Source organism: Myzus persicae, unplaced genomic scaffold (assembly GCF_001856785.1).
Source record: "Myzus persicae strain clone G006 unplaced genomic scaffold, MPER_G0061.0, whole genome shotgun sequence".
NCBI classification, from domain to species: domain Eukaryota; kingdom Metazoa; phylum Arthropoda; class Insecta; order Hemiptera; family Aphididae; genus Myzus; species Myzus persicae.
Window position 1 is genome coordinate 245,490 of NW_019101784.1, and position 15,380 is coordinate 260,869.

A 15,380-nucleotide genomic window follows, 5' to 3' on the forward strand; every position below is an offset into this window, starting at 1 on the left:
ATGCTGAATTAATGTTAGTTGTTGTTAATAATTTACTAGGAAAATAATCATTCTAACTAGATGGGTGTCAAAAGTTCTTACAGAAAAAATTAAGAAATGATGGAATTTTTAAGCAAAATCAGTAGGTATTTTACCAAATCGATTTTTTTTTTTTTGACGTATCTCAAAATACCCTTAGATGTTTAAAATGTTTTTAGTCCTCTTTGAGATATTTAGACATTGTTTTAGGTTCTTTTTTTATAAATATTCATACAATTCTTGCATGGCCCAAAAGCTTGAAAATATAATACTTAAGAGGACGCCACACCCGCATGCGTTGTCTCCGTCTTACAAACGAGTAACATACCAAATTTACGCTCAGCAGTTCAAGTTGTATGCCGTTAACTTAGAAATTAGAGTGAATTAACCTATTATGAAACTTGATGGTGAGAACTTTATCTGTGTTTTGTTGGAAGTTTTTTTAAAATAATTCAGTTTTTAAGTGAGTTATGAGAATTTTTAATTTACATTTATTATACAAGCATACCTCGCTTAAAAACTGAAGTATCGTAAAAAAAACCTCCAACAAAACACGGATAAAGTTCTTACCATCAAGTTTCATAATAGGTTAATTCACTCTAATTTTTAAGCTAACGGCATAAAACTTGAACTGCTGAGCGTAAATTTGGTATGTTACTCGTTTGTAAGACGGAGACAACGCATGCGGGTGTGGCGTCCTCTTAAGAGGAAAGAATCAGAACCATTATTAGAACCATTTTTTTCGTATGTATAGTGATTTATCATTGAATTAAAATTTAACCCATACATTTTATTAACTTACTTCTTGGTGACTTAGTTAATTCAACACCTATGTACAGTAGAGTAGTAATCTACTGTCCTCCTTATTTTTGTTTTAACTATATAACATAAAGAAACAAATTATTGACTCGATGTTAATTATAATATTTACAGTCAATATGACCTAAAAAAAGTTGAAATATGGATCATATGGTAGTGGAGTTTATCAAAAGTTTATTAAAAGAGTCTGATAATAATGAAAGTTATTACGATCTTATTATCTCGTTGGAATATCAAAGTTTATAAACAACATATTTTAATAGTTGTTTATTATGCTTAAGTAAGTTAGACTAAAATTCTGTTGCAAAAGTTGTATGTGTATCCTCACTATATAATATTCGCTTACTACATTAAACTTCATTAGGTAACCGTATAATATTACTAATTTTTTTCTCGTAATTTTGATATAAATTGTTGATAATACATGTGACGGAATCAAAAAAACCAGTGAAGTCAATCTGCTATATAGTAGGTAGTTTTTAATGTATCTTGTTTTCAAGTAAGTCACTTTACTTAATTGTCAGTGCTTCTATGGCTATATTGAAGTTAAACTTAATGATAAATCATTGAATACAAAAAAATGATTCTAAGTGCATATGGCGTGTTCCATTATTCTTTTGAGAATATTTATATTTTAATTATTTTCTAATAGTTGTATGATAGGTAGAATTATTTTTTTCATAAATTTCAAATAAACTATATTCATCCTGCTGGAGCAGCATTCCAGTCACTCTGTAAGCTCCATCGGCAAATAAATACCTGTGTTTGCAACCCGTCTGTAGTTTATTGGATACGAGGGTCGTGTGCATAGGCGTATAATGGGGGATAAGGGTGTTAGGGGGCTGTGACCCCTCCAGAATTCTATTAAATTCTCTCAGAACTCGCAAGAAGTCCCGGCAGCGTCGTCGATACGACGAGAAAAAAACGAAGGGTATAGCCCACCCAAATAAATTCATTACGCTACGCTTAATCCTGTGTGATTCTATTGAAGAAAATACTGTTTGGGTTCTGTCGATCACTTCCAACGTACACTTATAAACACGCACGATTAAAATAGTACACTTAATTACTTTTCCTTTTACAATGACCACATCGATGATCGATCGATCATCGCTAAAGAACCAACATTTGCACACTCCTATCACTTATATTTTATAGCTTAACCTAGGTTCTATTTCGCTACGTATTGTATAACTACTAAAACTTACTGACCGAGACATAATGTTAATTTTTGTTGCACATTACATAAACGTTTTCATAACCTAGTTAGTATATTATTTAATATAAATAATGTTTGAGTTTATAGTTTGTTATACATATATGCATGATACCTAAAACAGCGGAAAGTCACTAGTGTACAACTTAAGACACCTTAGTAAGCAATCCACCTGTGGTGGAGTCTGGACGAAGTTCCGGACTTAATAGTTCCTTGCATAGGTCAAGTCACAAGAGTAGAGGTTTATTTACTCCTACTGACTACTGAGTAAGGTGAGACTATTCAATTATTATACATCCTTATAATCATTTTCTTACGATTAGTTTCAATAATTATCATTTATACATTTTATGTGATTTATGTTTCAGTGAAATAAGTACTCCACAGCTATTTAACTGTAAAATATGCATACAACTAAAACAAAATAAATTTGGTGTTATACACACATGCATCTATGCGACTGCGTAAGTAACTATTAAATTGGAGTTAATTTAATATTTGAAATGGGTATTCAATTATTTTGTTATTTGTGAAAGATTTCAGAGATTGTTGACATTTTCCTATTTTTGTAGGAACTGAACCCTATAAAACATAAATAATTGATAAATAAAGAGTGTAATAACAATTTTTCTTTAAATAAAATATAAATCTAAATACCAATACCAATATACTTTGAAACGGACGAAATACCAATCCATTTTTTAACAAAAAAAAATTCTTTATTTAATTTAATACGATTTAAATTCGTTCACTCTTTTCTTCACACAGCACTGACTTTTGTATTGTTAATTAGTTATTTTTATTATATTATAAATGAAAATATAGCGGTTAGTAGGTCGAGAACATACCTCAATAGGTCGTTGTACAAAATTACACTTACTAGGTAAAGAGTTGAGTATGAGCTCTATGAATGTTCCATTAAAAAATGTCGGTTTATTGTAGTTTTCCAAGGAAAAAAAGTATGTCTTGATAGAGTGCAGTGGTTCCTAATTGATTCTAAGTGTTTGCACACGGAGAGAGTGTTGTATACTAAATCAGAATTAGTTGTCAGGTTATATTTTTTTTCAGTTGTATAACGATGTAACGTAAATAGTAAAAATCAATAAAATATTTCGTTAGTAAATTATATAACATAATAAAATTAGGTAATTTTAATTATCAAATAATAATTATTAAAAGTACATTTCATATCGTTTAATTGTTTTATTAGACAAGTGGCATTAAATATTTTATCAATAACTTATCTTCAACGTTTAGGCAGGTACCTACATACTTTATGGAAATGTAATAACGGACGTTTTATCTAAATTTTATTATTATTTTAACTGGAATATTAACCTTGGCAGACGGCTATTGTACTTATGCACGCAAATAATCATTGAGAATTTGATATTAGGAACACTTTAGTTCAAATGTAATGTTAAATATTTATTATTATTCAGTGTTGGGATTCAAACAGTATTTTATTTTATTTTATAAATAAAATATTCCCACTAAATACAATCTTATTTTATATATACTATTTTATGTTAAGTATAAAAACTGTGCGAACAAAAATGAATAAGTTTTCTCTAGTAATTTATAAATCTTAATGAAATATAACTGATAAGCAATGATTAATTACATATTTTACGCAACAACTAACATAATATGATATAATAGCAACCATAGGTTTTTAGATTAAAGTGGTATATTATTTCAAAATAAATAAACTCAATACTGTATAAAATGAAATATTTACCAATGTGTGTAATTAGTACATAGTCAAAATTTAATTAAATTATTTTTAGAGCCATTATCAGTACCATTTGAGGGTAGGAATTCTAATTGTAGCCGGTATCTTCTTTAAAATGTTTAAAAACCATTTGCCAATCATATCTCGTGCACGTCAATATTGAAGTACACACTCGTGTCTCTCAAGTTCATCAATGCTGTCACGGGGTGTGCGTTATAAAGTTTATTTTTATTTTATTAGAAAACAGACGCCATTTCACGGTGGTGCCTCACAATACATTGTTTGTCATGATTGAGGAGATAACCATTGTCTTCAGACCATAACGTCCCGCTGGATAGTCCGTTCTCTGAGTTCTCTGCCCCTCAGGAGTGCTACGTGGACAACACGAGATTCTGTTTCTGACAGGGAAGTGAGCGTTTTGCGAAAACCTTGCCGGCAGCCGAATTAGTGACAGGCGCCACTACCACTATCCATTATAGTCTTACGAATCGATATTCTTTGACATACACGCCAGTATAGTTTGTACTTAACTATGAACAAAAAACTAACACACCAGACAATTGATTGATGAGACTTAAGGTGAAACGGTACCTCAAAATTTCAAAACAATAATTTCAGACGGTGATAATTATAGATGTATAGAGTATAGTTTAAAATATTCTTTGAATCTGTGGTTATTTTTTAGTATGTACAATATCTCAATATTCATCAAATATCATTTACACTTCTTGCGCTAAACCGATAAAGTATTTATAATATGTTTATCGTGTTTAATACAAAGTTCCTTATAAATGGTTATTAGTGTAGGGTTACAAACAAATTTAGCGTAATATCACAATAATTTTTTAGGTAGTTAAGAAATGTATAAACATGTATGATCTCGTTGCTAACATTTGAACATTTAATACAATGGTTAAAAGTAAAAAATTCCCATAAATTGTCTAAAAAATTACTCTATTACTGGAATCAGTATAATTCTAGATAATGAAATTGGAATATTCGTCGAGCGGAATCGCAACTCACTTTTTGGCTGGTTTGACTGTTTGAAAAAATACATTACAAATCAATGTAAATTCAAATTCAAAAATGTATTGTCCAACTCGAAATATCACTGCAGTAGTCAGAACAGCAGATCTTGCTCAAATAAATAGTAATTTTTGTAATACAAATCTACTTAATATAAAATTATTTAAATTTTTACTGTAATATTTGTATTATAATAATATACATTTGAGTATCTACTTAAAATGCTAGTATATTTAGTAAATTGTAATTATAATAAATATATTACTTATCCATATAAAAAATATTACACAATGAAAACATGTTGAACTTTAATCAACATTACTGTCTATTCCAAGATTTACCGAATCTCGTTTGTAAAAGTAAATCAATTGAATTTGACCAAATTACTTTGTGCATCTGCTAGGTTATGCCTAATTCAGTTAGGATTTACAGTTATTTTGGTGTAATAGTTATTTTATCCGATTAAAAAATATTTACTCCCTTCTATAAAATAAGAAAACTAATTTTCATATTCCCCTGAAAATTGACAATATTTTAAAAAAATAGCTTCAATGTATCATTTAGTAATTAATAGTTGAATAGTATAAACACATTAATCGCTTTGTACATATTATATTAATCGTTTTAAACATACCAATAGTTTCTATGATTGGCCAATATTAATTTAAGTCAACCAAGAAGATTGGGTTAATTTAATTTGGATGCTAGTATAAGCGTAGTAGATCATCATATGTAAACGAATTCATCCAAGTTAGACGAAAAAATGTATGTCACTTGTACCTACCCAATCAGAAAATCTCTTTAAAATAGATGCTTCAATAACCAGAAAGAATAATCTATAGTTAAATTCTTCAAAAACAAATAACCTATAGCATTCATTTTCATTATACGCACAATTGTTTTCTCTGGGTAAGAATATATTTTGAATTTGGCGATTAATTTTAGGGCCAAGTCATATTTGTTGTTTTTATATTTTGATGTGTTGAATGAAAATGAAATTATTGAAATGTTAATAATTTGTAATATTCAACTGTGAAAAACAGAAAATCAATCGTGACCTCGATACATAAACATTTTTAAACTGTTTTATGGTAAATGCCAAATGGTGATAAAATAATATAAATATTGGGATCAATGAAATGGTGTTTTTTATAACCCATAGATATTTTGAGATGTTATTACAGTGATGAGAATTGAAAGCCAATGTTATAATATTATAATATTATATGTATTATCCGAGCCGATTTTGAAATAAGTATTTATAATTGTTACAAAACCACTAAACAGTCATTTCCACAGCTCAGGTGAATCATTCAAACAACATGTTTTAAAAAACTACTCTAGATCGATATTCAATATATATTGTTGATATATTGTCAATATATAAATATAATATGTAATAAATGTTTGTTAAATCTAAAAATATTTTGACCTTTAGAAACGGCTATGCTAAAGCAGATTGTTCTAAATGCTGCATGTTGTTGTTTAATTTAAACTTCAATGTACCTATCTATAATTAACATTAAAAAGTAATTTCAAAAATATGTTATTTCTACTATAGTATTTAATGAAATATTTGAATATATTCTTTATAACATCTGAATTAAACATTAATTTTCAAACTCATTATCTAATCAAAATTAGAGATTAAAAAAATAAACATAATTTTCAAATTAAAATTGTTAACAGTTACAATATTTGATAAAAACAATGTGTTTATTCTATTATACCTAATTATGTTTGTATTAGTTATAAGATAGAAGTCTATACATACCTGATACCTATATATTAATGTTACATACATTCTTCCATTACCTGAAGTCTAAGACATATGTAACAGTTTTAGCAGGTTAAGTAACAAATTAATATAAAACATTTGAAGCTCAGAAAAATTAGTTTCAGTTTTTCTCATTCTATAAGCATAGCGATGAGATTCAAGATCGCTAGTATAAAAACAGTCAAGTGAAAATATATTGTTCTATTTCTTTATCTTTTTGGTCACTTTTTTTTAGAAACTTGGCATTGGTGCTATAACACAAGGAACAATATTCACCTTCAATATCACTAATTTACTTATTAATGGTAATTGCTTGATATAAGAGATATGTATATTCAATCTAAAAGATAAACGTCAAAATAAATTGTTGTTGTACTTATTACAAAATTGTTATTTTAAACCACTGGTTTTTAAAATTACGGTTGTTAGGATTTATGAAATGTAGATACTTGATTCAAAATTTAAAATTTATTATAAATTAATGCAAAAAAACATGTTATGGAAATGCATTTCTTGATTGGAGGGCTCGCCTCCCTCCCACCAGAAAACAATCCTGGTTTAGCTATTATCTCAGGGTAAATATTATGATATAAAATATGGAATTAAAAATGTATGATGTTTTTAAAAATGTATGATGACACAAATAAGTAAAAATTATAATTGAAAAAAAAATGTTATTGTGATGACTTAAAATATATTTAAAAACGTTAATACTTTTCGAGATAATTAATGTTTTCTTTTTACATTACCCTACAGAGTGGAATACCAACAAAATATTGTTTATCATGCAGTTTATTTATTATACTGTTTCAGTGATACATTTCTACTACCTACGTATAACTTTCAAAGTTTTAAATAGGTACTGAAATATGTTTATTTAACAGAAATGTGAACCATGAAATATAAATTAAATATACCAGAATACTGAAGTTATTCAATTATTGTGTTCCTTGTAATATTACATTATTTTAAAATAGTTTCACTATACTAAACTTTATTTATAATAAGTAAAGATTAATTATTTTAACATTAAAGCACAAAATGTACCCATGGCAAAACTTATAGCCTCATTGGCTTAATAAAGTTGTACGTATAACGTATGCTTCTTATAGTGCTATTATCACATGCAGTTCATATTATAATACTCACAGTATGAAAGTGCGTTGTGTATACTGTGTAACCACTAACCGTACAGGACATTTTTTGGCTTATAAAATTTTATTACATAACTTTTACTTCAAAGAGCACTAAGTTCACAATATTTTGTAAATTGGAACTCTCCTTAAATTCATTTTGAATTATTATGACTACCAATTTGATTGCAGCTATTATATTAGTTTTAAAGTAATTGGTAGAAATTTTTATACATTCATACCTATCTACTGGTTATTAATTGTGTGCGTAACTATTATAATATATTTTTATCGATATTTCAAAAATTTTATATTGTTTGTAATTTGTATTACAAACTATCGCATGTTAGAAAAATTGGAGTCATAAAATATAAGTTTTTTAAAAAATAAAAAAGGCTAAGATAATGAAGCCAAATATGTGTGTTTTTTCACCTTTCAAAATGCACTAACCTAGATTAAGTTGAAATAGTAGGCTGAACTATATTTTGTAACACAAAATATTATAGCTGCAAACTGTCCCACTTTGATATTTTTGGGACTACGTTCGTAGACAAAGATTCCATTTAGTTGAACTGGAAAATAGTAGAATAAAAAATGGTTATAGACAGAAATTAGTCTTAACATGGGTACATGTAGAATTCATTATTTCTAAACCATACTTCCCAAAAAAAGCCATCGCGATATATCATCAGCTTACTGAAATAACTCAGCACTTACGAAATATACTTAACAATATGGCAATAACTTAATTAATAGTAAAAACTGAATTATTAACGAAATTATTTCTAAAATTTTTACCAGTGTACCTACAATAAGTCAATAACTCAATAAAATAAAAGAAACAAAATTAACACCACAATAGTGTACAACCGATTCATTCATCGCTCCCCTAAGAATTTAAAAGAATCGTGTGCTTATAATAAGATTATGATAATCAAGGATAGTTTACTACCGAGTTAGGGTTCTTATTTTCCAGGGGGAATTAAGGGTGAGAATAGGTTAATATTACGATCAAATAAATTACAATAAGTAATTTTTTTTACAACTCGTTTCATTAAAACTTATGATATCATTATGAAAATATATTTTTTCCTTTTCAAAAGTGGTCTTTCTGCCTTTTTTGAAAATGCAGAAACTTAGAAGTTATTGATACTGTCAGACACAAGGGAACTTGTTCAACTACAATCTCACTATTTTACTTACTATTCGTGGTTACCCAATATTATAGATATTTATTCAAACGAATCGATAGACGCTGACAAGACTAGGTGTATAATGGACGTCATGAATGTTGTGTGTAAGTGTATGAAAATATAATTATAAATTGAAACTAATTAAGATTTTTCCAAAATCTATTTATTTGTGTTTTTACTTGCAGTTAAAATGGTTTCAAACAAAAAAAAAATTATAAGCAGAAATTACTTTTTGGTTATTATTGATCATACATAATAAAAATCATAGATGTTAAATATCTAATATATGTATTTAACTTAAAATACAAATATTATATCGTAAAATTTCGTTTTAAGTATCTTATTTTCAATGAGGTGTGATATACTTTGAATATAAATAATACAATATTATTTGTATAGATAATTAATATTATAGACTATTAATTCATACGAAATGGAGACATAAATAAATATGAAATATCCATATTGTGTTTTGAAGAAATATGTATACCTAATCAAAAAATTAATTGCAACACAATGCACATACGTCAAGCTTACAATTTACTAATATAATAATAATACTAATAAGTAATGATAATATTAACATTAATGCAACAATAACAATGTATGGTACATTTTATAACATCATTTGATTATGAATATTACGACACCCTTACCCTATCCTAAAAGTAAACTTTTGCTAGGGTAGCGGTATTTATCAATTTATTAAATATCAACATATAAGAATAAATTAGTATATTTTAGTATATTAAAATGGGTTAAAATTAATTTATGTAATTTTATTTTAATAAAATAAAAAATAACATTAAATTGAATACAACATTTGCATTACCTAATACAAAATATGAACTAAAAAATATGAATTAAATAATAGATAATTCAAAATATAATCAAACATAACTTTCAGAGTTCTTAAATAATTATGAATGTAATTTACGTATATTAATATACGAATATAATATGCCTTTATGTAAAACACTTTTTTGGCTAATTATACTGTATTATAATTTGGCAAACGTGTTTGTATTTTGTTTGCAAATTATATGATGATCATGATCAAGTAAAAGAACTAAATGTTTTTGAAGTAAAATAGGAACAGATAAATTTAAAATAATTTTTAAAACATTGATTTATTTATAAGCTAAAGTGGCAATATTTGCATAGTAGAGTTGCATAGATTTAATAAATATTGAATTATGCAAATTATAGTAACAATGCCACAGTCCAGATGAATGATTATTAAAAGTTTCTCCACGGGAGAACTATCTATTGTCAAGCCTATCTTTACAAAAAGAGACCTATGGACCACATAAATAGGGCCTATAACAGAAACCATTTCAGACCTGAGCTTATAGAGTTTGAGTTAGTATCATGCCCCGTCACATCGCCAGCACCAATTTTGATTGTTAGAATATTTTCAATACCAAACCCAATAAACGCATTCGATTTTTATTTTTCACAACTTAATTCATTAACTTCAAAGTCTCTTCAATTCAACCGTTTGCTTGTATTGGCACTCAATGCAATTATAATTTCTTACTCTATTTAAAGGCTGGATATTTTTAAAGAAACAGAGGGGGGAAATAAATAACAACTGTATATAATTATTGTATTTTTTTGTCATATTAGAAGTACAAACTCACCATATTTAGTTATGTCAGCGAAAACAGTATACAAAATGGTAAGTACTTAATAAGATCTTGATTTCACACATCAGGGTTACCGTTTAATGTTTACCGGTGACGGCGGAACACAAATTAATCCTTGATTTTATGATCTTGTGGTCTGTAGACGAAAGTTCTCCCACCACATATCATACCCGAAGCCGACACCAAAACTTCAAACGTTAGGTCTGATGACGAAGCGAACTCGACGATCAAACAACCTAAAGCGTTTAGCACGATGTTCGAACAGAGCGACGACAAAGAATTTTTAACAGAATCGTTCCAACCACCACCTGACAGAGCTTAAATAACATTTTTTGTAGGTCGGAAACGAACATCATTTTGTGTTCGCCAGAATAATGGCGGTGACGATTTAACCACTGATTTTCGGACTGATAAAAATTGAAAATGGTTAAAATGAACACGATTTTGGATCACGTAACTGGTTCAGGTTGGTACTAAAATGCGTGCGTAGATGGAGTGACATCAAATACCATTACTCACCAAATGTTGATCACAATTCTCACTATACCTATAAATGGGATATCGAAACAAAAACAAAATTAAACTATATTTTAAACTTTTTCTAAACTTCGATATGATGAATTAGCTTAAGTACAAACCAGATAACTTATTTGCATATTCTAAAAATCCTCATGCAATTATTTGCAATTCATTTGAAAATGATTAATATAATTTTCGAATCGATCGGACAATGTTCGGGGGCCAACTTTGTGGACATCAAATTCAACTCGAAATCCGACTAACAAACACACTAGGTACCTACTTATAGTGTATTAGACCCATAAATCGGGTCATGGGAAAATACAAGTTAAAAATCGCATTCAACGACAGCTTTCCACGCAAGCGCTGGCTTGTATCAATGGTGAGTTTTACTATTTTAACTTAAAGTAAGTGGTTCTCTCTGTATTATGAGTATTAAAGTTAAAGTTCATCAGGAATCAAGATAATTAAAAGACTTATTATGTCACTTTATACGTACATATTGGTTTCAAGTTTTAACACATTTATGTCTCAGCTTAGAAATTCATAAACTATTACGATTTATTATAAGTGATAATCTAAAGAAAAATACGAGTTATGTCAAAATATAATAGGTACGAATAATTGGTAGGTAGTTACTTATTTTTATTTTGCATCTTTAAATTATTACAATGACCTGTTAATTAAATAAATTTGTGTTCAAGATAATCCATCTTAATTCATTCAGCCATCGTTTTGTTGGATTATATTTGTTTTACTAAGTTAATATTAATGTGATACACCATAATCCAAAATAGTATATGTTATATATATATATATGTTTACCGGGCTTAATTATTTTTTTTAAACGTTTGTTTGATCGAAACAAAATTTTGCATGTATAATTGTTCTGAGCTTAGAAATGCTTATGCGGTTATTTCAAACTTCAATTCTGAGGGTGGTTTCCGATAGGAAATTGGATCTGGTTGATTATCGAGCCGAGTTAAAATTTAAACTATTTGATTTGATTTGATATTGAGCCATCAAAAAGTTAAAGTGAAACAATGAAACAAAATTGGATAAAAAAAAAAAACTGGTGCAAGGCCTACAAAAGCCCAGTAGTAATATCATTATAAATTTATAGTTACAACTGTTTTAGTAGCATTACTTTTTAATAGCATAATATTTTTACCTTGGGTAGAAGGATCAAAATACGGAGATATCTAATTCATTACTTGCAATTCCCACAATTTACATAACGCGCTTAAAAACTATTAAGTTAGTTATCACATACGTTAAGTTATATCTGCAAAGTAATAAAATTGGGATAGGTTCGGAATATTTTTCATCGTCATTAAAATATCGATAACTAACTTTAAATTAAATTAAATATCATCAGTTTAGAATTTGTGCACAGTTCAAGTTAAGAACTAGTTAAGAATTCACTCCGATAATACGTTTAATTAGATTATTTTACAATAAATGACTATACCTGGAATTCCTTTCAACAATATAATAATATACTTTGGGTCCAAACCCCAAATTAGAATTTCCCCTATAGTTTGTACTTAAAACACAGTGATCTATAAACACTTCACAAATACTTTAATTGCCAAAGTTTGTTCATACTCGTTGCATGCACTGAGTTGGAAATTGATGTTCGCCAAACCCATTTGTGTAAAATGCTTTAAAAGTATCGTAGCTTTCTCTATTTGCTACATTTTGTACATTTTCAATGATTTAGTGTACAGGATATATTATCATGTGCCTAAATAGCTATTATTATTACAAAATACTGAGAGTATCCGTTTTCTGGTATTATGTTTTTAATTTGAACTTATCCAATTCCTAAGATTAAATAATCTACTTTCATTAAACAATAATTCATTGTTTATATTAAAACAAAACTCGCTCTACAGGTATTAATTACTATTTATTTTCTAAGTTAGTAGTGGATAAACAAAATGTTTAGTCAAACATATACGGCATAATCGAATATTATATATCAGCGTATAACTTTGATAAAAGGTAAGACTGTAGAGGTATATATTTTTATCATAATCGTAACTATGATTATCAGCATAATATTAAGGCACCTACATAAATTCGATTTTAAAATAACATATGTACACGTATGTAGTGCCTAATATGCTACACAAAAAATAGACAATCTTATAATATAAATGATAAATAAGAATACAATATCAGTGTACTATTACTACCTACCAATATTATCTAGTTGTAACATTACACCTATTATAGGAATCGAAATATGAGAAAATGCACTCAAAGTTTACTAATCAACTGATTGTACCATAAGTTATCAGTGTAGGTATAATTTATTAGTATATTATAAAATATGCCATTGCCTATAAATGAAAATGTTAAATTTGTTTATATATCTATTACATTTAATACTTATATATTATTACATTTATTATTCACCTTTTATCGAATTAAGTTATTTAAAAAGCAGAAAGAAAATCGTAAATATATACAAGGGTAGTGGCATAACATTAATTTCTATCTTAGCGGTCTCGGATTCAAACCTCGAAAACGTTATTAGCTTTTCAAAACTTTTTGCTCTACTTTGACTTGTTTGTATTGTTCACCAAATAAGGTCAACTATAGAACAGTCACACAGTAGTCAGTTCTGTTGTTTGTGCGGCGTAGTGTCTCTGTGCGTATGTGGTCGGGAAAAGTCGCCGGAGCTCTCGATGTGTGTGTATAGAATGGTTGAAATATACAAAATCGAAAGCCACTCTATCAATTTTGACGAAAAATATTGTTCTTAGAGACTCCAATGAGTAGTGGCGTTTAAAGTGCAGTTTAAAACACGTTCCATTGGTGATGATGAATAAACAAAAATAACAAGTGCCAAACATAAAAAATTGTTCATTTTCGTGAGCACAGGTACTATACAAAAGTACCGATTAGCTCTTAGCTCAACTTAACATTCGTTCAAGATAGCTTGTGACAGCTAGCAAGTGACAGAAAAAAAGCTTGGTATTTCTATTGGCGTACTGTTTAGTAGTTGGTGTTTCAACTATTGATGCAGTTTTTCTGTGGAAATTAGTAAAATTTAAATCTCATATCTTAAAGACAGCAAATGTATAGTAAAAATGTTGATATCACTCGTTGATCAAGAACAAGAATACATTTAAAAATTTTAATGAAATAAAAAAAAAAATTATTTTTAATATTGTGTTAACTTTATTTATTCATTCTAATGTATAACCTATTCACCCGAAAAGCGTCTAGAGTTTTAGATATTTTGTGCAATATAACAAAATATTTACCAGATTTACCTTGAGCATTGTCAGACTCACAGATTTTATTTTTAATTTTGTTAATTATAATTATATTAAAGGTGTATACAGCCCTCGAAAAACACACACATATATACTTCTATTAAAATTATTTATAGTGACAGAGGCTGAGTATCATCTGTCATCAATCCCTGTTTAGTCTGTGATTTTCATCATCAATGACCAAGAGTAAGTGAGCTTGCGCCATGAGAGGTCGTGATGCCTTGTCATCATAATGAAAGTCGGCAACTTCTTAACAAAAGTGCCTACCTATTTAGTATTTATATATAATTTACAAATTTGTATTTAACTCGGAGTGGAAATATATTGTTTTTTAATTTTCCGCTCTTCCTCAAACAAACTTAACTTGAGTAGTTTGTGATATATTACGTAGGTAGTTCAACGAAAATGTTGGGCCACACTTTGTAATATTGTGTTTTTAAATAACTAATCTACTATACAACTTAAGATTTTTTTTTTTTAATCTTTAATTCTAATGTTTCTGGTGAAGTGTGGCTAATGTATATAATTTATTGCATCTTATAGGTGCTATAGTAAAAAGGTCAGTATTAACTTCTATCTATTAAAATAAGCTATACATGGACTGAGGGAACGCAATAATTTAGCAATACAGCAGTTAAAAAATGTTAATCATTGAGCACAATAGTTTAATTTTTAGAACCTATGTTCAGTTTTATAGGAAGAGTGTTTCAATGTATGACAAACAAAAACGTTGTTATGAATTAATGTAAGCTATAAAGTTTAAGATCGTAAAGATTAATAATAATAACCTAAATGGATATTTTAAATACACATTCAATATTAATATTTGCATATTATGAATAGGTTATAGGAATTATGTATTTTTTTATTTATAAATTGTAGAAAGAGAATTATCGATGCGGCTACATGTTTTTCGGGTGGTATTATATATCAATGTTTGATGAGTTTAAAGTGTTTAAACCTTAAAATCTTTTCACAATTTTCCACATTCAGAAAGTGTGTACA

At 28.0% G+C, this 15,380-nt stretch overlaps 1 protein-coding gene across 2 annotated transcripts in view; it reads left to right on the plus strand.

Moving 5' to 3' along the window:
• Window positions 1-15,380, plus strand: part of LOC111030414 (nose resistant to fluoxetine protein 6-like) — a 151,852-nt gene that overhangs the window by 107,107 nt on the left and 29,365 nt on the right. Inside the window, exon 1 of one of the 2 annotated variants that reach the window (XM_022309884.1) lies at window positions 2,493-2,517. The exons of the other annotated variant lie outside the window; for it this stretch is intronic. Coding sequence (XP_022165576.1) covers window positions 2,508-2,517 — 10 coding nt within the window. The 5' untranslated portion in view covers window positions 2,493-2,507. Of the gene's footprint in view, window positions 1-2,492; window positions 2,518-15,380 lie in introns of those variants that run through there. 2 annotated transcript variants of the gene reach the window in all.